The sequence below is a fragment of the Hyperolius riggenbachi genome, chromosome 2, assembly GCF_040937935.1.
Source record: "Hyperolius riggenbachi isolate aHypRig1 chromosome 2, aHypRig1.pri, whole genome shotgun sequence".
In the NCBI taxonomy this organism is placed as follows: Eukaryota; Metazoa; Chordata; class Amphibia; order Anura; family Hyperoliidae; genus Hyperolius; species Hyperolius riggenbachi.
In genome coordinates, this window is record NC_090647.1 from 327,750,845 (window position 1) to 327,776,527 (window position 25,683).

At 42.5% G+C, this 25,683-nt stretch overlaps 1 protein-coding gene across 1 annotated transcript in view; it reads right to left on the reverse strand.

Moving 5' to 3' along the window:
• HIVEP3 (HIVEP zinc finger 3) overlaps positions 1–25,683 on the reverse strand; it is a 160,394-nt gene that overhangs the window by 27,869 nt on the left and 106,842 nt on the right. Inside the window, 2 exon segments of the mRNA XM_068269291.1 lie at positions 5,991–6,127; positions 15,469–20,667. Of these exon segments, the coding sequence (XP_068125392.1) occupies positions 5,991–6,127; positions 15,469–20,265 (4,934 nt within the window). The 5' untranslated portion in view covers positions 20,266–20,667.

The following is a 25,683-nucleotide window of genomic DNA, read 5'->3' on the forward strand; positions in this document are numbered from 1 at the left end:
ACTGAATAACATGTGGGAGCAGTGAAACACCAATCCACAAAGCAGCTTGGCTAAGCTCCACCAACTGATGAGTTTCTCGTCCGTGATTGGATGCTGCGTCAAGGTGTGGTTTAGCTTCATACACACATGCTCCCGTCCCCTGTTGCATAGTCAAGATTTTTTTTTCTAGAGCAGCCATTCATTTTAAGTGATTTTTGATCAAACAACAACATGGGGAAGGTGCTCTTTTGGTTATCCAAAAGTATTGTAGCTGTGAATGGATGGTACAGCTCAAATCCACAGCCACCGAAACAGCTACGAAAACAGTTCAACATGACAATAGTCCCCTCACCACTGATCAGATCACACCCCTGAAACAAGGAAGGACAGAGTTGTCACTAAACCATTCCTCAACAACAGCAACAATAGCAAGCACTGCGGGTCAGGCATCTAACCCTTGTACTGGGAAAATTCACTTCATTCCAGTATCTTCTTTAAGTACATGTCTAGGGACACTATGGCCCACGTTCAATCAATTTATTCTCCTAGGTGATATTTTCAAACTTGTCAATAAAATGTCTTTTAGCAACAACAAATAACATTTCTAAAGTGCTTTTCTCCCGTAGGACTCAAAGCGCGTAAGCATGGCTCAGACAAATAATAAACCACCAGCAAGCAAGAAATCGGCCATGCGGGAATGGGGCTATGTAAGACTATACTGGGACACCACCTGTACCTGGCTACCTATCCTGCAGCACCTATAGCTCTCTACCTACACTGGGGCACCACCTGTACCTGACTATCTATACTGGAACACCTATAGCTCACTACCTACACTGGGGCACCACCTGTACTTCGCTACCTATACTGGACCACCTTTAGCTCGCTACCTACACTGGGGTACCACCTGTACTTGGCTTTCTATACAGGAGCACCTATAGCTTGCTACCTACACTGGGGCAACACCTGTACCTGGCTATACTGAAGCACCTATATCTTGCTACCAACACTGAGGAACCACCTGTACCTGGCTGTACTGGAGCACCTATAGCTCGCTACCTACACTGAGGCACCACCTGTACCTGGCTATCTATACTGGGGGACCTATAGGTCACTACCAACACTGGGGCACCACCAGTACCTGGCTACCTGTACTGGGGCACCTATAGCTCGCAAAACTATTTTGGGGGAACATATACCTCGCTAACCTATACTTGAGGAACGTATGGCTGGACACCTAGGATATCGTGATCTGTGGGATATTAATTGGATAGGCAGTTGGTCCTGATGCTTTTCCACGGAATGTCCGTAACAAAGGAACTCCATTGCATTTTAGAGGACTGCCACTTATTTTCTATCCATTACCCAGAGATCCTTCAAGGGGAGCCCCTAAAGTTAATGACTTTATCATCATCTCCACCAGCATGGGTGAATGGTGTGCGAGTGCGCTGGCATGTCTGGGGCAATGATGTTTTTTGAAACTTCTGGCCAGAAGTATATCATCACTATTGTGTATTCCGTTGCAATTTTGCACTTTACAGCCCACGTGCAGCCATTCCTCTTTGGTCTCCCTTTGCCTGTGTTATAATGTCTATAGGGGGAGTGTTCACTTTACACTGGATGTTGTGTCAGGTTTTGAGTGTTATTTTATTCAATAAATTAGTATGTTGCTGTAACACATTGACCTCCTTTTGCCATTCATTTTACTAGTAATACTCAGTGATGTGGCGCCCTGTACTCAGAGGGAGCTTAGATTACCAATTTATATTTATTAGATTATCAATTTATGTTTATCCTGGTTTTGAACTGAAATAAGTGGTTACAATACTCTATAATCATTATATAGAACTGAGAGAGCTAAGCCCTTTACAACTTTGAACACCCAAATGATTGTAAATGATAGTTTGAGATGGTTTGAAATGCCTTTTACTAGTATGTACAGTGTCCCCCAACATCTGCTTTCAGTTGCTTAGTGATTGGAGAAGCCGGAATGTTATGTACAATAGCCACTGTACATGGTGTATTGGTTAAGGGCTCTGCCTCTGACACAGGAGACCAGGGTTCGAATCTCGGCTCTGCCTGTTCAGTAAGCCAGCACTAATTCAGTAGGAGACCTTTGGCAAGTCTCCCTTACACTGCTACTGCCAATAGAGCGCGCCCTAGTGGCTGCTGCTCTGCTCTGGCGCTTTGAGTCCGCAAGGAGAAAGCGCAATATAAATGTTATTTGTCTTGTCTATTTGTCTAGATGTCACAGGAGGCCATTTTTTTCAGAAACGAAACTGAAGGAAAACTGTGGAAAGCAGTGACAGGGGTCAGCGGTAAAGCGCTCTACCTGATCTGGCCAGCACCCCGGATCAGGTAGTATTGCTATTTTTCTACTTTATTTTCCAGCTTGGGTTCTCTTTAAAGGTCATATCACCTCTGTTTTGCTCATGTAATCTGCAATTAATCTGATTAGGAGAGGGGAGGTGGAGGGAGAAGGATGAGAAAGCTAGCACACTCCGTGTGATATGTGTCTGAAGGAGCTGCCAGTGAAAACAAAAAAAGCTCCACATACAGAGAAGCTGCCCTGCTTGTTTATATGCACACTAATAGCTTTTATGATATATAAATATTATTCAAAACATGCTGAATCTCTGAAAATTATATATTTAAAGGGGCTTTTTTTTTTTTTTTTAAAACAGTCATTCCCATTTATTTAACATCTCAACACATGGGGCCAATTTTCAGTGTGATGCCTGGAATTTTGCTTTAAACAAAGTTAAAATCAATGCATTTACTAAACTTCCACTTTAATTATACTAAGCAATAACATACACAATAATATTTGATATGCCATTTCGCAATTATAAATGATTGTAAATGTGATGTTCTAAAATGTCTTAATCTAGATATACGTAGTAGAAAGTATGAGTGATTTACTAAACAATCCCGTAAATGACATCTACTCAGCCCCCGATTCACAAATCTGGTCGGCATTTTTTTCTCAAACTTAAACACAAAACGGAAATAAAATTTTACTCAGTTCGTGGCCATCCTTAAAAACCTAGCTAAATACAAATATATGGCTACTGGATTGATTGGTAGAAAGTTAGCATTGGCAAAATTTAATTCGCCATGAGTGTTGCAAGATGTTAAATCTGGGAAACAATATCAGGGAGATATCAATCAATTGCCACATCGACCAAAGATCTAAACTCACCATGCAAATTTCCCAACATTTTTTCCAATGACTGGAGATTTTTTGAATAATGCGTGATCGTTTCTGGGATCTCAAAACTTGGGTACAGGCACGCAATCACGCAAACGACATTAAGCGATGTGCAGCGATAACGACCATCACGATAGATCGGACCTTTAAGATCCTCGATGACTCCACACAAAGTACCGCGATCATTTGACTTCCCGTTCTCAGACGTCAAATAACATCTCGAGCAGGAAGATGAATTGCCGAATGCTCGTCGTCAAGGGGACGTTGCTGGACCAGTCGGGTAGTGAGTACTCAGCTTAACAGTGTAGGTCTATCTTTGGTTACTGCATACTAGCTGCTGAGGTACTGATGTATTGTCAGATCATAAGATTAATTGCCCCGTTGCTAATATTCATTAATGGATAATGTTAGCTTTAAACTATCCATCACAGGAAACTCATAATAGTTCATAGTCAACAATGTCAATATAGTGCATTAAAAGTAACCTAAACTGAGAAGGATATGCATTTTTTCAGGTGTGTGATTCAACCACTACTGCCAGGCAACTGGTATTGTTTAAAAGGAAACATCCATATCCCTCTCAGTTTAGGTTCCCTTTAATGACATTTCTTCTACAAGAGTCCTACTGTTTACAAATAGCTACAGCTCAAAGCCTTGTTCACATTACCTTGTGCACACTACAGTCATTTGCCTTATCACTACACTGAAACCTCTAAACACACTAGAGGGAACTCGGCTGAGACAGCGATGCTGGTTCATCCCAGTAGAGAATCTAGAGCAGTACTAGGGCAAACTACAGCCTGTGGGCAAGTTTAGGCTCACGTACACTGCACATCTGGGCCCGCCGATAGGTGGCCAGATTATCCTCCTTCCTCCATGCAGAGTCACGAGCGGGCAGAAAGTGGGGAACTTAAAACTCACCAGCTCCGATTCCAGCATAGTCTCCATGGCAACAGGGTGTCACATGACTCTCTGTCAGGACGTGGCAGCGTATTACACGCTGGCAACGTACTGACGGCGAGTCATGTGACGCTCTGTTGCCATGGAGACGACGCTGGCATCAGAGCTGGCGAGTTGTATATTCCCCACTTTCCACCCGCTCGCGACTCTGCAGGGAGGGAGGGGCGGGAGGAGGGGAGAAATTTAAGGAATACAGCCCGGGCCTCAAAAAGTTTGCCCAGCTCTGATCTAGAATGTGTACAGCTGTCCCATGAAATGATTTAAAGATCTGGCATTTTGGATCTTTAAACAATAGTGACGACCGAGAGCATGGTTACTCTCCTTACCTTGCGATCTGGAAGCCACTTAATCATGCACCACACCATTCTCACCTCTCCACAGAAACAGTACGTCTCTTGGCTGTAGCCTAGTAAATGTTTGGCTGTAGTTGTGGGATGTGTCTGTATGCAATAATGCCCAGAGCCTTTCCCCTAGGGATCACATCTCAATCCAATGGACGATAGTGGGTGTGTATGCAGCTTTTACAAAAAGATAGAACAGAGGCGCCAAAAAAATAAAATCAGTAATTAAAAGGTTTAGAATTGCTTAGGAGGCAGTGGTGGACTTCCCTCCTCCAAGCAGACTCAAGAGACTGTAGTATTCAAAAGTACAAAATATTTATTGGTATACTCCAGGGGTTCGCAACGCGTTTCACAGGCTTGAACCTGCTTTCTCAGGCAATAGACAAAAAGGAGCATACAACAGCAATTGGTCCGGGATACACCTGGCACCTCAAGTGTATCCCGCAGCTTTTAGGTGCTTACACAGTAATTTCCACCAACTGAGATCGGGACACTGCCCATACGGCAACAGTTTGGGGCAGGGTGCTGTACAGATGTGTCACTAGGCTACAGCCTTGCAATGCTCTTACTATGGAGGAGAGGGGAGGGGCGATGGGGTGGCTTATAGTGAACAGGGTAACAATGCACTCAGCTGAGAAGATCCAGCACTCCGGTCTTTCACTGGCAGTTGTACTCATGCTCGATTTTTGGCAGAGATGACACTGCCCGGCCACCTCTAGCAACTCATATCGGCCTTTAGTGTTAAAGGCAGTTGCAGGTGCACACAAGGGATTGCAGACAAAGCTTTGTGCTGATCAGTAATCAAATAATGGGGTCTTACTGACCTCTGTTATCTCCAAATAGAAGCAACTTTAATAATGCAGTATAATACTATTGCTCATGCAGTATAATACTATTACTCACTATGAAATACTGTACCTAGCCGAAGCTAGGGCTGCACTCCTCTTCAAGCAAGATACTGTGCCTGTGCGAGTACTCCCGGGACTGCGCAGTAAGCCGGTAGCCTCTCGTGCACGAGTGGCTCTGTTATACTGCGCAGACACGACCATGCCCCTGCTCGAAGAGGAGTGCATCTGGATCTTCTGGAGGGTCCTGCAACGCGGAGTACTCGGGATGACTCTATAGGATCCAAAGGCATCCCTCTTCTTAGATAAGTACTTCCTCTTTGACCCGAACTTTGGATTGGATTCACTTTAATGAAAAGCTGTTCACTTTAAGGAAATAACTATAGCAAATCTCCTTCATTGCCCTATCAGCAGCATCAGTCTGTACATTACAAAAACATCCACTACTGATGTGCTTTAAAGCTTGTTGAGAAGCAAATAAGTTACCATTGGTACATATGCCTATTCATCTAAGCAGGGAAGGAATATAGTAAAACTGCGCTTTACCAGTTACTGTAGCAATATGTAGTAGCAAAATTATACCACAATCTTCTGCATCAACATAAGAGGAACTACAATTTTATTCTCATGTAGAAATATAATCATGGTACTCACCCTCCTTCAAAGATTCGTACACGGGAAGGTTCGCCTCGCTTAACAGATGGCCCAACATCCTCGCTCTTTCCCTTCTTCTCTTCCTCTTTCACCGTTCTAGAGGTCTCCTTAAACACTTGTACCGGTAGACGGGTCTGCTTTTTATTCCAAAACAATTCAGAAAAAGAAAAAGTGTTTCACAAACTACAGCACTTAAAAGGAGTAATAACACCATGTGCTAAAGCAGACACTTCATGAACACACAGAAGGTCATTTAACAGTATAATCCTGTTACAGTATAAATGTTAAAGTGTTAAAGCAATATTAATTGTGAACAAAATGAATCTGGATAAGGCATAAAATGGCTTTCCCTAAAGCCCCCTCTACACCATGCAATTCCGCGTGCGATCGATCGAAATCGATTGGATCGATTAAATCCGACATGTCCGATCGGGATTCGATCGGTAGTGTGGTCGATTTTGCATTGATAACTATGCAAAAACAACCACACTATCGATCGAATCCTGATCGGACATGTCGGATTTAAATCGATCCAATCGAATTCGATCAATCGCACAATTGCATGGTGTAGAGGGGGCTTTAGATTGGAGAGATGCTAATGTAAAGTTCTGCTCTTATCAACCAATCGGATGCTATTTTGAATATTTTAAGTTGGTTTACAAAAAAAGACAATCATTTGGCTAGTTCCTGTGGCCCATATGTCATTCTACTCCCTAAAGGGGAACTTCAGCCTAACCAAACATACTGTCATTAAGTTACATTAGTTATGTTAATTAAAATAGATAGGTCATATAATCTGTTACCCACCCAGTTTTAAAAGAACATGCTTGTGTTTGTGATTTCATGGGGGCAGCCATCTTTTTGGTTGAAAGGAGGTGACAGGGAGCATGAGACACAGTTCCAACTGTCCTGTGTCCTTATCACCCCTCCAAAATAAAAATTAAAAATTTGAAGGAGAACAACAACATCAGAAATCCCATCATGCTTTGCACAGCATCGGGGGGATTTCTTCTGTGCAGCGAAAAACAAGGCTTGGGTAAGAAAAACAAAGTTCTGATGCTGTAAAACTGTTAAAGAAACACCAAGCCTTTCAGTGCTGCTGAGTAGATTTTTAGTCTGGAGGTTCACTTTAAGGGAAACATTCCTTATAGCAGAGATCTACAAAAGGTCTACTTGCATACTGCACATACACGGTTCTTAATTTAATTGTATAAGTGTAAAAAAAAAACCCTCGGCTTGTGCGAGTAAATTACAGGCTCGGATTGCAAGGACTTTACCAGCTGATTCAATTACTAACTAAACCCTTGTAATGCTTTTGAGATACTTAAACGAGTACTGTAGGGGGGTAGGGAAAAAAAAAAAAAAAAAAAAAAAAAAAGAGTTTAACTTTCCTGGGGCTTCTAATGGTCCTCCGCATTCACTCACCGATGCTCCGGTCCCCGCATACGGTTCACTTACGGAATTTCCGACTTCAAAGTCAGAAAACCACTGCGCCTGTGCGGCCATGTCCTCACTCTTGCTGACATCACTGGGAGTGTACGGCGCAGACAGTCAGTGGGAACGAGGACGCGGCTGCACAGGCGCAGTGGTTTTCCGACTTTAAAGTTAGAAATTCTGAAAGTGAATCCATACACGGGGACCGTAGCATCGGTGAGTGGCTGCGGGGTACCATTAGAAGCCCCAGGTAAATTCAACTCTTTTTTCCCCCCTACCCCCCTACAGTGCTTCTTTAAGAAGAGGTGCTGAAAAGTTCTTGGCTTCACCAACTCCCTAAAATCTGAGTTTTATTTTGTCACTATCCCTAGAAATAATTACTTTATAGGGTAAACTGCCAATTTAGCAGGATACCACCATTCATTTTATTTGTCTTCAGATTGTTAAAGCGGTATCGTCACCATAAAAATCAAATTTCAACAGCAACTGGTATGAGTGTATTAAGTGATAAAGATGCTAAGCCTGCATTCAAAACTTTCAAAACTTTTTCTGCTGTTATGATTTGGAGTTATCACATACTTAAGGAACACTGGCCCTTTAGTAGTCGTGCCAAAGAATTGCATGCTGGGGGTTCTTTTTATCTATAATCTATTCCTCCTCTTCCCTTTATTTCCCTGCCAGCTGCTTATCTGAAACCTAATCCCCTAATCACTTGTGTTTACAAGCAAGGCTGAGGCGACTCAGCGATTGGAGGAGACAAGAAAAAAAGTAAAGGGCAGAAATGACATCACGAGTTAGCCTTAACTGTGGGCAAAAGACATGGCCCCCACTAGGAACAGAATTCTCGTCATTTACTATATTACATTCACTGAAATCAAAACGTGGACAGTATAATACATGTGTTATGTAAGTAGATCAAGTATTTATCTACTTATATATGTGTTTTTTGTCCCTGGCATAGTATGGCTGATCCTACTGCTTTAACAGAACCATGTCAACAAATGTTGAACGCTAGGCCATTGTGAAGCTCCTGTTCCTAAAGAAAACTAAGGGAATCCTTGTGTGTGTAAAATTCAAGCACTGAGTAACAAGTATCCATCATACTTAAAATAAGTCATGTGCCAACTTTCAGCATGGAGATTTTAAGACCAAAGATGCAGCAAGATCTTTGACACCTTCAACAGTGTATTGTAGTTGATCATGTTCATAACCTGACTTTGGTGGATCTTAACTACTACAGACACTAGAGATATCCAAATAATGTTGTAGAATAGCAATGAAAAATTAACATAGTGGCCCACTCTGAGTTGACATGACAGAATTCTGAGCAATCTAATGACTCAGCACATGATAATCTGGAGACCAAACAAGAGTCTTTGCTGTGGCCGCAATTATGCTCTCCATGGTCAAAAAATAAAAACCCAGCAGCAAATGTCATGGCCATCTAGAACACTGGCTATATTCAGAAGAGCTATTCTGATTTGTGCAGTGAGGGGTTGGAGAGAAAAGGTCTTGCATTTTTTTTATTAAAATAATTTAGAAGGGCAGCAGAACCATAGCGCAGTGATTAGGTGTATACATTTTTTCTTCTTGTAAAATTGATGTGCCATGTGCCAAGTGTGCTGAACTTTGAGTGGGGTAGAAAAGTTGGGGAGGTGAGGCTAGGCAACACATAGTGTAGGTCTTCTGATTCTATCTTAAGCCCTTAAAGGTTGTTCGTAGAACTTTTCAGCACAACCTCATAGTTTACCATTGTTGAAGTATTTAGTTCAAGCATTGGGATTCTCCTTTTAGGCATATTAGGCCCGGTTCACATTAGCGGTTTTCAGCCAAACGGACCGGATGGCCTGACCGGATCCGGACCGGATCCGGATCGGAACCGTACGGTTCTGATCCGGATCCGATCCGGATCCGGTCAGGTTGCATCAGGTGTTCATCCGGATGCGATCCGGATCCGTTTGGCAAAAGTCACGTAAAAAAAAAAAAAAATGTTGGGGTCTGGGAGGTCAGCAGAAGGGGGGCCTGTGGAATCAGGCCCTCCGCTGTTTAGCACTCACCTCCACCTCCAACATGCTGCCAACATCTCCAGCTCGTGCTGCTCCACTCCAAAATGGTTGCCCATGTGTCCCCAGCAAATATCGCCGCAACAATCCTCATAGGAAGTGGGGTAGAACATCCGGATTTTTTGCCAGTGTGTTGTGCGCTCTCCGGTTCTCATTGGTTTCCATTGGCCGGATGGTGCAGTCCGGCTCCGCCCCGGATACGGCTGCCGGAGGAGCCGGACCCAAAAATAGCGCATGTTGGAACGGACACCGGAGTCCGGATCCGGTCCGGCCGAAACGGACGCATGTGAACCCTGGCATAGCCTTACATTGCTATGCCGTGCGTCCGTTTCGTCCGGCCAGCATGCGGTGCGGCTCCGGTGCGGCTGCGGCACGGCTATTCCGGATAGCCACCGCTAATGTGAACCGGGCCTTAGTGAGCGATTTCTATTTATTTGGTGAGCTTTTGTTAGCCCCACACATCACTTATCTACGGCTTAACTCTAGTATACTTAGGTTTTTTCTTTTTTTTTTTTTACTGCCAGTATGCACACCTTTCAGTACCAGACATTTTATTACCTTGCTTTAAGGGGTGTGACAACAATTCGAATATATGCCTTGTAATAGCAATAATATTGATAAAGTATTTATTGTCTATTATTGTAATATACTATTATTACTATTATTGTAATGCGTATTGCCTTGTTATTAATGTATTCCTAAATATTATGTTCTTATAGTTTGATAGTTTTTATAGAGGTTTATTACTTTAACCCTTTACACATCTGTAAATTGAGTTTGTCTTCCTCAAGCCTCCTGGAATTTTTTTTATTGTTCATAAAAGTCAAGGTTTGGTAGCTGTCCCTTTGCAAAAGTCAGCGCTGCATATTATGTTGGAGCTTTATAAATACAATAAATAAAAGTCAATCACATGACTCAGATTTCTTTACACAAACTATAGAGCTGACAGAGTGTTTCTTGTTCTCAGCACAATCATAATCTGATTCTCTCATCTCCGCCCGCTTGTGGAGTACAGGAAGGACCGTAAGCAGAGTTAGCTGTCCGATCTCCCCTCCGAGCCATTGACTATTTCCTGTGTGCGATAGAAGGATAGGGGCAGGAGTATAGACAGTTCAAAGACTATTATTCAGTCTAACCAAACTGCATGTGACATCACACAGGAAGCCAGATTCCTAAACCAGTAAACTTAGGAATGTTCAATGCAAAAATGGTTCATGTGCAAAGCACAAATCTTTCTGGAGGGATCACAATTTGTACTGCAATGTAGAGGCCTGAACTAGAGCGTTTACCCAGAGATGTAGAGTAGATATTGTTGCCTGCAGTCTGCTATCTCCTTCAACAAGAAAACACACCTAACTATGTGATTGACTGGTTTGCTCTCTGCATAGCTTCAGGAATAGGTACAGGGATACAATACTAATTTCCACAAATAGTTATAGTAGGTAACAAAACATATTGAGGAATTTTTTTTTACCTAATAAAAACTAATTTTCCTGATGCCTATCTGCCCTGCCGCTATGCTGAAATGAATCAAAACTCTAGCAAAAGCATCTTCAAATCTCCTGCAGAGGCTTCCTGTTAGTCTGCTGGCTTGGACTGACGAAGCCCTATGCAAGAAATTCCTGTTGAGACTTCCCATTAGTAGAGACCAATGGAGCGATAGGGAACCTTGGCTATGGAAAAAAATGAGGGCTATGTTAACATGAGCCTGCATTAATCCATCTATAATAGGATGATCAAAAGCACCTTCATTCACTATCGCATATCACTCTGCTAACACCTAAATTCAAACTGCGGACACCTCAGCCACACCAGAAAGTACACCACTATATAACATGACAACTTGAAGGCAAGTATTTAAACATTTTTAAACCTATGTATAGCATGCACGTTGCCCAACATCCTTAATTTGAGCCTCTGCATTTAAAGCATGCATATTATTTAGTTATACTTAATCTTCAACTGCTTGCATTGAGAAGCATGCTTGTTGTTGGAGCTGTTAAGCTATAAAGGCATCAGTTTTTATACTATTTTGCATTTTCCTTTAACTGTTCATGGTTTCCTATTTCTACGAGAACCACTATAATGCTCAGTGCAGATGTTAGATCTGTGAGGGTTTTTTTAATGCATACAAAGCAAAATTGACAAACCTGAATAGTGGAGACATGTATTTATTGAAATGAATGCCATACAAGTCATAACATCTTGAAATATTATATGGCACACACTGGAAATTGTGTTTGGTCAATAGCACAAAACCGGTGAGAAAACCATCAGAAGGACCACCAACTAAGTCATCTTTCAATTCCATCAAACAGTAGGACAATCCTTCCCAGAACTGAGGAAGTATCTGTTATTTGTGGGAAGTGACTAGCAAAAGAAACAACCACTGGAGAATTAAAGTGCACACACGAGGAGACTCTAGAAAGGAATTTGTGCAGTAAAGTCTTTGGAAATATCCTTTACACTAACCTTTGCTGTTGACATATAACTAACTGTGGTTAGTGCACTTCTGTGGTTGACCATTTAAAAGTGTGTTGTTACTTTATCTGACCCAACAAAGAGATTTTCAACACAATAGTTATCATATAAAACATAAAAAATGTTTAACGGATGAGACCACAGAACCAAAATAGCACAACTCACCACGTTGGCTAAAAATGGGAATTTTTTTTTTTGTGTGACTCTGCTCTACCTTTGTCTTTAATAAACACTACAGGCCACGCTGTGAAGAAAAAAATAAATACAAATCTGATGATTGCTATAAGGGAAACTCTCAAATATTATGTTAGACTAAAAAGTCAAGAACACCCCCTTGAGACTGAGTTAATAACAGAGTACCATATCCCACAAATCTTTACATATGTTTGAAGAGTGGCATTATATGGGACTCCACAAGTTGAATATCATGAGTCAGCTCATCAGGGATACTGGTGTTAAGAGGTCCAAAATGGTTGTGATCAGTCTTAACATAAATATAATATAAATATTTAGATAAATGCATTGTATTTTCAGTTTAGAAGAATATCTCCTCCAATGCTCAGGCGTTTAGCATAAATACTTAGAAGGGAGATCTGATTGGCAAGTGTGTACGCTGTTCAGGTGTACAGTACACCTGTGTTGTAGTTAAGGAGATTAACCTGCTATAACAGGTGCCGTTTTCTCTAAGAACCAATGACTTGGGCCGATCACACGCAACAATGTTCTATTCCAGTATGTTGGGTGGCCTCACCAAGCAAGCCCCAGGTTCAACAATCAACAGGAAATCACTTTTTGTATAACCGTTTATTCACAGTTTAGGGTTCCTAGGATGCCCAAGGGTTGGGGGGATGGGACGTAAGGTTACCATGACAATCACCATAAGAACGTACTAACGGCCCAATTTGAAGAAAATTGTGACACGGTGTAAGATGTAAATAAAAACAGAAATTTATTATTTTAAAATTATATAATCTCTATATTTAATTGAAAAGAGTGCAAAGGCAACATAATGTACCGGTTATGGGCTCTGCCTCTGTTACAGGAGACCTGGGTTAGAATCTCGACTCTTCCTGTTCAGAAAGCCAGCACCTATTCAGTAAGGAGACATTGGGCAAGACTGCATAACACTGCTACTGCCTACTGAGCATGTCCTAGTGGCTGCAGCTCTGGCACTTTTTTATTCTGTCAGGAGAAAATCGCAATAAAAATGTGTCTTGTCTGTGTCTAAAATGTCTTGAGACAGGAGCATGTTTACCACGGTGTTGTACCACATCTTCTTTTAAAATATTTAAGGACACTAGTATTGTTGCTGTAATCTTAAAAGTGAAATTTCATATGCATTGCCCAATTTCAGAATTGCACCAGCTCAATAGGTTTAATTCTGTTTAGGTTTGCAGTATAAACTGTGTTCACAGACAATGGATTATGGAAGAATGCTTGAGCCCATGCAGGGATTTCCACCACAGTATAGTGTGTGTGTGTATTAATGCAGTGCTGCCTGCCTGAGGACCCAATAATGGTTATCTAATACTGGCTTTTGGCCCTCCCCCTCTGGATTTTTTGAATCCAATATTATTATTATGTACCATTTTGAAACGTTGCAGGCATTGAATTTAAAAACGACCATATACAGTATATTTTCTATATTTCTCACTTTCAATGTTTGTTGTTCTTGAACTATTTTCACCTAAGTATTAAGGTTAAATTATTTGGAAATCATCCCATTCTGTTTTTATTTACATTTTACAGAGTTGAAATCTTTTATACTGCACATACAGTGGAGGAAATAATTATTTGACCCCTCACTGATTTTGTAAGTTTGTCCAATGACAAAAAAATGAAAAGTCTCAGAACAGTATCATTTCAATGGTAGGTTTATTTTAACAGTGGCAGATAACACATCAAAAGGAAAATCGAAAAAATAACCTTAAATAAAAGATAGCAACTGATTTGCATTTCATTGAGTGAAATATGTTTTTGAACCCCTACCAACCATTAAGAGTTCTGGCTCCCACAGAGTGGTTAGACACTTCTACTCAATTAGTCACCCTCATTAAGGACATCTGTCTTAACTAGTCACCTGTATAAAAGACACCTGTCCACAGAATCAATCAATCAAGCAGACTCCAAACTCTCCAACATGGGAAAGACCAAAGAGCTGTCCAAGGATGTCAGAGACAAAATTGTACACCTGCACAAGGCTGGAATGGGCTACAAAACCATTAGCAAGAAGCTGGGAGAGAAGGTGACAACTGTTGGTGCGATTGTTCGAAAATGGAAGGAGCACAAAATGACCATCAATCGACCTCGCTCTGGGGCTCCACGCAACATCTCACCTCGTGGGGTGTCAATGGTTCTGAGAAAGGTGAAAAAGCATCCTAGAACTACACGGGAGGAGTTAGTGAATGACCTCAAATTAGCAGGGACCACAGTCACCAAGAAAACCATTGGAAACACATTACACCGCAATGGATTAAAATCCTGCAGGGCTCGCAAGGTCCCCCTGCTCAAGAAGGCACATGTGCAGGCCCGTCTGAAGTTTGCCAATGAACACCTAAATGATTCTGCGAGTGACTGGGAGAAGGTGCTGTGGTCTGATGAGACCAAAATAGAGCTCTTTGGCATTAATTCAACTCGCTGTGTTTGGAGGAAGAAAAATGCTGCCTATGACCCCCAAAACATCGTCCCCACCGTCAAGCATGGGGGTGGAAACATTTTGCTTTGGGGGTGTTTTTCTGCTAAGGGCACAGGACAACTTAATCGCATTAACGGGAAAATGGACGGACACATGTATCGTGAAATCCTGAACGACAACCTCCTTCCCTCTGCCAGGAAACTGAAAATGGGTCGTGGATGGGTGTTCCAGCACGACAATGACCCAAAACATACAGCAAAGGCAACAAAGGAGTGGCTCAAGAAGAAGCACATTAAGGTCATGGAGTGGCCTAGTCAGTCTCCAGACCTTAATCCAATAGAAAACCTATGGAGGGAGCTCAAGCTCAGAGTTGCACAGAGACAGCCTCGAAACCTTAGGGATTTAGAGATGATCTGCAAAGAGGAGTGGACCAACGTTCCTCCTAAAATGTGTGCAAACTTGGTCATGAATTACAAGAAATGTTTGACCTCTGTGCTTGCAAACAAGGGTTTTTCCACTAAGTATTAAGTCTTTTATTGTTAGAGGGTTCAAAAACTTATTTCACTCAATGAAATGCAAATCAGTTGATATCTTTTATTTAAGGTTATTTTTTCGATTTTCCTTTTGATGTGCTATCTGCCACTGTTAAAATAAACCTACCATTGAAATGATACTGTTCTGAGACTTTTCATTTCTTTGTCATTGGACAAACTTACAAAATCAGTGAGGGGTCAAATAATTATTTCCTCCACTGTATGTACTTTATACAACAACAAAATGATAACATTGTTTACATAATTAAATAGTAAGGCATAACATGTAACAGAGTTAAGAGAATTATAAACACACAAAGAACAATTATTACCTCAGTCATTTTGGGTTTCGGAGTTCTGGAAGGCACCATCAGGTCTGAATCCATTTGTGCAGCATCAGCAGTGGTGTAGATCTCAGAGCACGTTCTCTGTTTTGATCTCAGCAGAGATATTGCCACCCTAGTAGAAACTCCAGGGAGATTTGGGTTGTACAAACTAATGGACCAGCTAGAATAAACAGAAGCTCTTCGGTCAGTTTGCTGGGTATGATTTGGTTTGACATAGTTCAAATAGCACCAGCTCACATTTGTGGTTGTGTGGAGAGTTGGTAAAGTTTGGAAATTTTTAGATTCTTCTTCTTCTTCATGTGAGCCTGTTAAATGGATCCCGGCAGGTGTCCGAGATGCAGTTGCTGCATTGCACTGAATGGGAGTGAAGAGATCTTTATCATCCTTTTCCTCCTTGATCATTACACTATCATCTTGACTTTGTTCCTCTGGTGATTTACTGCATGATGGACCTGCAGGAAATGTGGGCAATTGGGTTTTGTTACTTTCTACTGCCAACAAAGGTTCAGAAATAAGTGTAGATTCAGGTGATAACATCACTAATTTGTTTTGTGACTGTGTCACAACAGCAACATTTGGGGACCTGCTTCTTTCCAAAGTCAATTCTGTTTTTATAACATCCCTTTCAACTCTTTCTTCTGTGTCTTCCTCCTCTTTTACTCGTTTCTGCTGTTGGGTCTCCATTGTGAGCTCTAAGCTTCCAGCAGGTGATAACATACGTTTACTACCTCCAACAGAAGATGAGCTTCCATCTAGGCCCAAAACACCTTCAGAAGTGAGTGGTATGTATTTGCTTTGCTCTGTCTTTGGAAATGGCAAATGTAGGAATGGTATTTCATCAATGGAGCTCTGGTCTTTTTTCAAGATGTGAGACAAATCAAAACTGTATGCTTTGCACCGTGCATCATTTATTTTCTGCATAACAATGGAGGATGGACTGCGCTGTGATTGTGTAACAAGAATTTGAGAGAGTGTAGTGTACATTGCACTACCATATAAAGGCATGTGTGTCTGGATTCTAACAGGAACAACAACTGATACAACAGGCTCGGGACAAGAGGGAGTGACTTGACTGCTGCATTCCAGAGCCAATGGGCTGTGAGAGGTGGTACTAACAGTTTCCAAGAAATAATCATGGCCTAAAGACTGACTGGATGTTTCTAATGGAGGAGAAATCTGTGGTTTGATTTGTGAATAATGCTCATCACTTTGCTCAGGCAATGACAGAGTGAACGGAGACTGTATTGGCATGAAGAAGGTGGGAAGAATTGGGGAAGACAACTGGTAAGGAGAATGTAAATATGGAGAATGCTGTCTGACAGGAATGTCCAAAGTGTGCAATGTTAGTTGCTGAGGTAAGGGAAAATGGTCTGGGTGCAAAACAGCAGGCTGTAAATGAAGTGCTGGAGTGTGAAACATTGACGGTGAGACTGGCCCTATTGAAAGTGGAGCAGAGAGAATATTGCGTGTAGTTTGAGCAGATAACAGTTCTGTAGCACATTCAGACAAGTGCAGAAGTGGCTGTGTTGGGAAGAGAGATAACTGCTGAATCTTTTCAGTTTCCTCAGTCAAAGACTGAGCTGTCCTTGTTTTTTCATTTGGCTGGGAGGAAGGACTTTGCTGCTGCTGTTGCTCTGTTGCAGAAATAACATAGGATTGGTCAACAAAGCTCTTTCCATGTATCTGGCTTGAAGGGGAAGGCTGGTCAGGTTCTTTCCAGTGCTGAGGACTTAATTCCGGATCAAGTTCTACATGTCTACTTAGAGAGGTCTGTCTCATTGAAAAGCATTTCCTACGCTCCTGAGCAGTCAACATTGATGAAGATGTTAAATTGCCATAATCAAAAGATTTGCTTCGATTCTCTGAAACTGCATGAGATATATTTGGCGTCTGTTCAGAAGCAGACCTTCTCATTTCTCTTGCTTGGTGATGGTGGGAAGGAACAGCGAGCATATGATGTTTAAGCAATTTAACAGTAGTATCTGACTGCTGACCAGATGTTTCTGATTTAGAGACCTCTTCTCTGTCAAATGAAACTGAATGACTGGAGGCATATGAAATACTGCTGTCTTGACTGGGACTACGAGTAAGGGTTGTTGATTCAAAGCTGGAATCTCCAGAAGACTGTGCCATTTCTGCTAAGCGCAGCCTCTTTTTTTTAGGTGGGAGCTTTTCTGCAGGAAGCTGTGCAAGACTTTGACTTCTTTGTGGCCACTGAAACTCTTCAACCTTTTCCTGTTCTTTCGGAGGATCTTCAGGTTCAACCTCTGGCTTGTCTGGTTCTTCAGTGACTAAAATTTCCGGTACTTGAATATTATGCTGTCGAACTAACTTGGGCTGCAAAGTGTGAGAGGAATGAGGATGCTGTCTGACGTTAAGAGAAGATGAATCTTCCTCATCAAAGCTACCCTTCTTTTCCATGGACTCAGATTTCTCAAATGAACTAGTATGCTGAATTACAGAAATTTCCTTTGAAATTGTAGGCTTCCCTTTACTTTCAAATGTTAGTGTGCGAACATCAGACTTTAGTGCAGGATCAATTTTAGTGGTTGACTGCTTGACTGTATCAGCAGACAAATTTAGAGATGCGCTGGAGGAGGAATAGTAGGATTCTACTTGTATAGTAGAAGTTGGCAACTCAGACCAGTCACCAGATTGTGGCTCTTCTTCATCCCCAAGACTTCTCTCTTTCCGCCTTTTTCGCAAGGTGGACAACTCTAAACTGGGCCCTATTTTGTAATTTGGCAGCTGAGACCATGTTTCATGTTCCAAATGTCCTTTCCCCATTTCAGAACTGACTGATGAAACAACTGGAGGTTTTAATATTTGCATTTCAGAACAATAGTATTTCTTATGCGTTTCATAGTTACCCCTTTTCTTGTAGCGAGCACCACAAATGTTACATTCATAGAGCAAACCCTTAACTCTACCCCCCTTCTTTGACTTTCGTAAAATCTCACTTTCTCTTGTTTCCAAATCTTCTGATGCTGTTCCAGAAGTGTCTTTACTTGTTAAGCTACTACTTTCCTCTGTAGAGTACTCCATTCCCAATGGTAGCTCTATAGCTGGTTGTCGCTTTAGCAGTCGAGGGTGAGAAGAGAGGATTTGACTGTGGCCTGGTGCTTCAGAGCTCACAATACGGTCATCAAATGAATAACTAGCTCTGAATGGATGTGGTGAGCTAATGGTGCATGCTGAAGAAGGCATAGAGTGGCTTCGGAGAAGAGGCACGGTCTCTGTGGCACTGTGGGATTGTTGAAGAGAAGTGAATGAATGTTCAGCTTTTGTCTTCTCAGACAATAACTTAGATTCCAGCTGAAGGGAACCTGTAGATTTTACATCGAATTGGAATGTTTCTCGATACTTGGGGGACTCAATGCTACTTCTCCTTGACAGTGAGCTTCTCCTAGGTTTAACACTGTCAATCTCACTAGTGTCCACCACAGCTTCATTGATAGTAATGAGTTTGGTAATATGCTCTATGACTTGTGTTCTAGGCACAGACATTGGTATTGCACTAGTTTTCTCTTCACCAGTGCCCAGAAGAGGAGATGAAGTTGCCAGCATGGTAGTTCTCTGCCCAATTCTTCCACATTTACCCAATATTATCTCTGCATAGGATTTGGCATTTGTGTTGGGAGGACTTATTTGCTGTTCTGCACTTTCTGAACGTGAAAAGTAACCAGACTCAGTACTGCCTTTACTTCCTGGACTGAGAAATGTCTGTTCTTCACTTGCCTTTTTTCTCTCACTTAACCGGAGTGCCAGCTTCTGTTTTATAGTATGAGTGTCTTCTGACTTCAGCAGAAGTTCAGGTGAAGTATCTTTAAAAGTTATACTCTCCTCAAACGTATGAGACATGCTTTGTTGTGACAAAGACAAAAGATCCTGGTGTGCACCATGAGATCTTGACATTCCTTGGGTATCAGGTAATGGCAAGTTCTGCTTTTGTTGTGGAGACAGCTCTGTTATATTGGACATTGTGCTTGTCTCATCCTCTGAATCTGTGCTTTCTCCTTCTGATGGCTCATCAATTTCTTCACCTCCAAGTCGTTCCACTTCTAGGCTAGATGGATATGCCTCTGCTCCAATTTCTGACGCTAACCCGGCTTTGATTCTATGAGCATGAGACTTCCTATGCTTATAAAGATTACTTTTTGTTTTGAAAGAAAATCCACATGGGACACAGGGATATGGGCGCTCACCAGTATGAGACCTGATATGTTTCTGGAGAACACTTGGCTTTGCACATGGCCGACTACAGTATTGGCATATATACTTTCCTGGTTTTTGGGGTTTCTTCTCTTTTTTAGGTGGTTCATCAACTTGCTTTACAGAAACCTGAGTTGGCCGGTGGATGTAAGTTTTTTGTGTAGGATCTTCAGCTAGACGGGACAGCCTGGCATGTAGTGCAGAAGACGACTTGGACGGACCTGATTGTATTGGATCTACAACTTGCCATGCTGATCCCTCCAGACCATGCTCTGAATCCAGACGAGGGGCCATAAATGCTGGTGAAACAGTTTGTGACTTAGAAGCGTGAAGTTGCTCAAGTAATGGAACTTTTGGTTTGCACGGTCTTCCCACTCTCCTAGGAGGGCCCTCTCTTGCTATCTTCAAGGAGCTTGGGAAATGCTGCTGTGGTAAGATATCTTCCTGACTACTACCTGGAAAATTGCCAGATGAAGACCGTGTGCCTTGCGCTACTTCTCCTTTGTTTGGCCTTTTCCTCACACCTTCCTCCGACTTCCTTGTGCTCTTCTGGCCTTTCTCAGGCTCCATCACCTACACCAGAGACTCCCTGTGCTACTTTTGCAAAGTCCCAGGGAGACGCAATATCTAACAACCATGGTAAATTATTAAAAGATTCTGCATTGCACCTTTGAGGGGCAAAATTTACAAACAGAAATGTGAAGCCTTTTGGTTATAAAAAGTCTCAATGTGTAACAGAAGTAAAATAAATATAGTTCAAGTGCAAATATCAGTATATGTAATCCATGGTTAATCACTTAAATGAAGGGTATGCACAAGTATTGTTCCATTGAGTTCATTGTAACAACATTGTTGTTTGCTACATGCTGTATTCCAATAATAGAGGTTTTTCAGTGTAACATTGAAGCTTTGGAATTTCAAAATTGTTTCTTGATGCAGGTTTTCTATGTGGCTGGAGGCAACATCATTTACCTGAAGAACAATGAAATGCACACAGTTAGAAAATGTGAATTGCAATGGCTGAATAACAACAATAAAAACTTTTATAATAATACCACAAGAATTACTGAAATAAATTAGACAATACGGAGAAAAGTATTTGACAGTAGCAACATATTTTATGACATATTACACTGGTCCAACATTCTTTACATATTCCAGCCACTATATAAGAATCTGATGAGAACCTAAGCCATATGGCATGGACAAACCGTCATTTACAAACAGAACAACAGAAAATCTATTTGTGAATAAATACACAGACCGTGGTTGGGAGAGCTACCGCGTCACTGTTTTGGAGGTTAGGAGCTGGCTAGGGCCGGGCCAGAAAGATAAAAAAAAAACCTGGTATATGATGTAAAATTTACTCACAAATAAACATCCCTTTTACCACAATTTCTTATACAAATAAAAAAAAAATCTAAAAATTCAAACTGAATGCACAATCACAAAATAACTTGGTTGCTTTTATTTAAAAGTGCATGTCAAAAGATGAGTAGTTCTCAAAGGAAGGATGGCTGAAGTATCAAGCAAAGTCCAGTTTAACCACCTAAGGACCACAGTCTTTTCGCCCCTTAAGGACCAGAGCCTTTTTTTCCCATTCAGACCACTGCAGCTGTAACGGTTTATTGCTCGGTCATACAACCTACTATCTAAATTAATTTTACCTCCTTTTCTGGTCACTAATACAGCTTTCTTTTGGTGCTATTTGATTGCTGCTGCGAGTTTTAGTTTTTATTATATTCATCAAAAAATACATGAATTTTGTCAAACAAATGATTTTTTTTTTTTTTTACTTTCTGTGATAAAATTTGTCAAATAAAGTAAAATTTCGGTATACATTTTTGTCCAAATTTATTGTGCTACATGTCTTTGATAAAAAAAAAAAACATTCAGTGTATATTTATTGGTTTGGGTAAAAGTTATAGCGTTTACAAACTATGGTGCCAAAAGTGAGTTTTCCCATTTTGAAGCATCTCTGACTTTTCTGAGCACCTGTCAGGTTTCATGAGGTGCTAAAATTCCAGTATAGTAGAAATACCCCCCAAAGTGACCCCATTTTGGAAAGAAGACATCCCAAAGTATTCACTAAGATGCATGGTGAGTTCATAGAAGATTTTATTTTTTGTCATAAGTTAGCGGAAAATGACACTTTGTGAAAAAAACAATAAAAATCAATTTCTGCTAACTTTTCACAAAAAAATAAAATCTTCTATGAACTAGTCATACACCTAACGGAATACCTTGGGGTGTCTTTTTTCTAAAATGGGGTCACTTGTGGGGTTCCTATACTGCCCTGGCATTTTAGGGGCCCAAAACCGTGAGTAGTCTGGAAACCAAATGCCTCAAAATGACTGTTCAGGGGTATAAGCATCTGCAAATTTTGATGACAGGTGGTCTATGAGGGGGCGAATTTTGTGGAACCGGTCATAAGCAGGGTGGCCTCTAAGATGACAAGTTGTATTGGCACTGAAGTGCAGGAAGCGCAGGATGTTCTTAAATCGTGACCTGGACATGGCAGCAGAGAACATGGGCATGTGATTAGGGCCTGATCTGATGGGTAGGTGTGCTAGGGGGTGACAGAAGGTGATTGATGGGTGTCTCAAGTTGTGATTAGAGGGGGGGGATAGATGCAAGCAATGCACTGGCGAGGTGATCAGGGCTGGAGTCTGAGGGCGCTCTGAGGGTGTGGGCGGGTGATTGGGTGCCCATAAGAGGCAGTTTAGGGTCTGATCTGATGGGTGGCAGTGACAGGTGGTGACGGGGTGATTGACAGGTGATTACAGGGGAGAATAGATGTATACAGTACACGGGGGGGGGGGTCTGAGGTCGTTCTGAGGGTGTGGGCGGGTGATTGGGTGCCCTAGGGGCAGATTAGGGTCTGGTCTGATGGGTAGCAGTGACAGGTGGTGACAGGGGGTGATTGATAGGTGATCAGTGGGTGATTAGATGGCAGAACAGATGTAAACAATGCATTTTGGAGGTGATCTGAGGGTGGGTCTGTGGGCGATCTGATGGTGTGGGTGGGTGATCAGATGCCCATAAGAGGCAGTTTAGGGTCTGATCTGATGGGTGGCAGTGACAGGTGGTGACGGGGAGATTGACAGGTGATTACAGGGGAGAATAGATGTATACAGTACACGGGGGGGGGGGGGGGGGGTCTGAGGTCGTTCTGAGGGTGTGGGCGGGTGATTGGGTGCCCTAGGGGCAGATAGGGGTCTGATTTGATGGGTAGCAGTGACAGGTGGTGACAGGGGGTGATTGATGGGTGATTAGATGGCAGAACAGATGTAAGCAATGCACTTTGGAGGTGATCTGAGGGTGGGTCTGCGGGCGATCTGATGGTGTGGGTGGGTAATCAGATGCCCGTAAGAGGCAGGTTAGGGTCTGATCTGATAGGTGGCAGTGACAGGTGGTGATTGACGGGTGATTGACAGGGGAGGTTAGATGTATACAGTACACAGGGGGTGGGGGGCTGGGGAGGATCTGAGAGTGTGTGTGTGTGGGGGGTGATCAGGAGCCCCCAGGGGGCATTTTAGGACCTGATCATAAAAATAGTGTCAACAGATAGTGACAGGGAGTGATTGATGGGTGATTGGGTGCAAACAGGGGTCTGAGGGGTGGACAGGGAGGGGGGGGGGGGGTCTGAGGGGTGCTGTGGGCAATCAGAGGGAAGAGGGGGGGCAGATTAGTGTGCTTGGGTGCTTACCTGCGTGGCTGCAGCCTGCCCTGGTGGTCCCTCGATCACTGGGACCACCAGGGCAGGAGGCAGCCTGTATAATACGCATTGTACACATTACAAAGCGTATTATACACTTGTATTGCGGCGATCAGGCAGCTAGTAACCTGCCGCGCTTCTGAACGGCCGGAGGGTTACTGCGCAAGGGGGGCGGAGCCTGTCACTGGCGGCTGATCGCGTCACCAATGACTCGATCGCCGCATAACCACTCCCGCCGCCAATGGGCGTATTGCGGTCGTTTGGGCCCAGCCCTTGCCGCCGCCAATCGGCTGTGGGTGGTCGGCAAGTGGTTAATATGAGCATTTCCCCAACTCTTCCAGGTCTCCCTTTTGGTCCTTTACTGTGATAGTTGGCTTCACTGACCGATGTGGAAATTCAGGAGCCCTACTTATGTAACCTTTACCAATGCCAGCAGCCCAAATCATTAAATCTCAGCTCTTTCAATTCAGTAAGCCAACACTTATTCAGTGAGGAGTTCCTGGGCAGGACTCCCTAACACTGCTACTGCCTCGCAATCGTTGCGACTCCGACAGGAGAAAAGCACCCTACAAATACTGGAATTAATGAATGATCATCTGATGATTTTCATTTTGTCATGCTATTTTCACTGACGCTAACCTCCAAAACCATATTGCTTCACTATATATTTAGTAATTATTGTAGGTTTGCTCACTATTTAAACTGATTTTATAACTTCCAAGGAAAACACAAAAGGCCTGCCTTGTCTCTACACAGCCTGAGATATGTGAGGGACACCCTCACGTCACAAGACATTATATGCATTTTTAAAACCATATTGGGGGAAAATGCTAATACATTGTAAATCGCAGAGGAAATATAATAGAGAAATGCATTCGTTTGTTTAGGACAGAGTGCAGCTGCCAATGATGTGGAGGCTCCACCTCTCAAGCCACCTGTCACACCACTATAATGGCATCTGAAAGTTTTACTGGGTTTATATATACATTGGGCCTCTCCACACTACTATGGTCACCTCCGTATTTGTCTTATTAGTACTTCTACAAACAGCACATGCGGAGTTATTCTAACACAATGGTTTTCATAATGTAGTTACCTTGACACACGAGGGGCTATCTTCACAGTTTGCTGCTAAGACTTAAGTCAACCTCCCCCCCCCCCCACCTTGTGCAGCAATAGCCGCAACTAATCACTTGGTTTTACTGCGAATCAACCCTGCATACTGACTTCATAATTAGCCCATTTCTCCACACTGCAAAATCGCCATGTTTTTTTTTTTTTTTTTTAAAGGACGATTGCAGTAAACCGTAATTCTACCACTATTTTAATGCACGTCAATAGTAATGTTTTTGAAAACGCAGCACTGCACTCTGCAGTGTGTCTGACTGTTGATTGGTGGAGTCCAAACTTTTTAGAGATAGTCTTGTAACGTATTCCAGCTTTATGGGCAATAACTCTTTTTCTGAAGTCCTCAGACTCTGTTCGAGTTATAATTCAAATTTGAAGATCATCAGGCTAAAAAAACCTATCAGGCTACAAGACCTAAGAAGGCTCTTACATTAAACTCCTTCCCAGCACTCATGCATGGGATGGTAAAAGGAGTTGCCATGATCAATAGGACAGTTAACTACCCATGTGTAGTCCAGAAGCTGCAGGACAGGTGGCCCTAAATACACTCTGTCACTTGTCCAAAGATGGCAGCAGTCCCGAAGAAAAAGAGAAGTGCCAAAAGATGCCAGGGACACTGAGCGAGAAGGCAAGTATGTTTCCTCTCCAAAGGCTTTATCTGACATTTTGCCTGGAGATGGGCTTTAAAGGGAACTGATCACCTAATCTATAAAAATATTTAAACCGAACCTCCCCGTAAATGATGTCTACTTTGTTAAGGGGGAGAATTAAATGAACTTACCTATGGGGCTGCTTCGTAGCCCCCATCTTCACGAGGGCCTCCATCCAAGCTGTCACTGCCGCACTTCAATGTGGCAGCAAGTCCATCGTGTTTCCGGCCACTGGTGTATGCCGGGAGATATGGCGTTCTGGCCTCTGGTGCATGATGTGATATGTACTGTGCCTGGCCGCTGTGAATGCTGGGAGATGTAGTCTTAATAGCCTTTAAATCTCCCAGCCGAGAGCTGTAAATGCTGCATCTCCTGGCATGCACAACAGCCGGGCACGCTACAGCTCCCAGCATGCATTAGAGGCTGGGAACACGCTGGACTCGCAGCCACTTTGAAGTGGTTACACACATAGGGAGGCTGCCATATTTATTT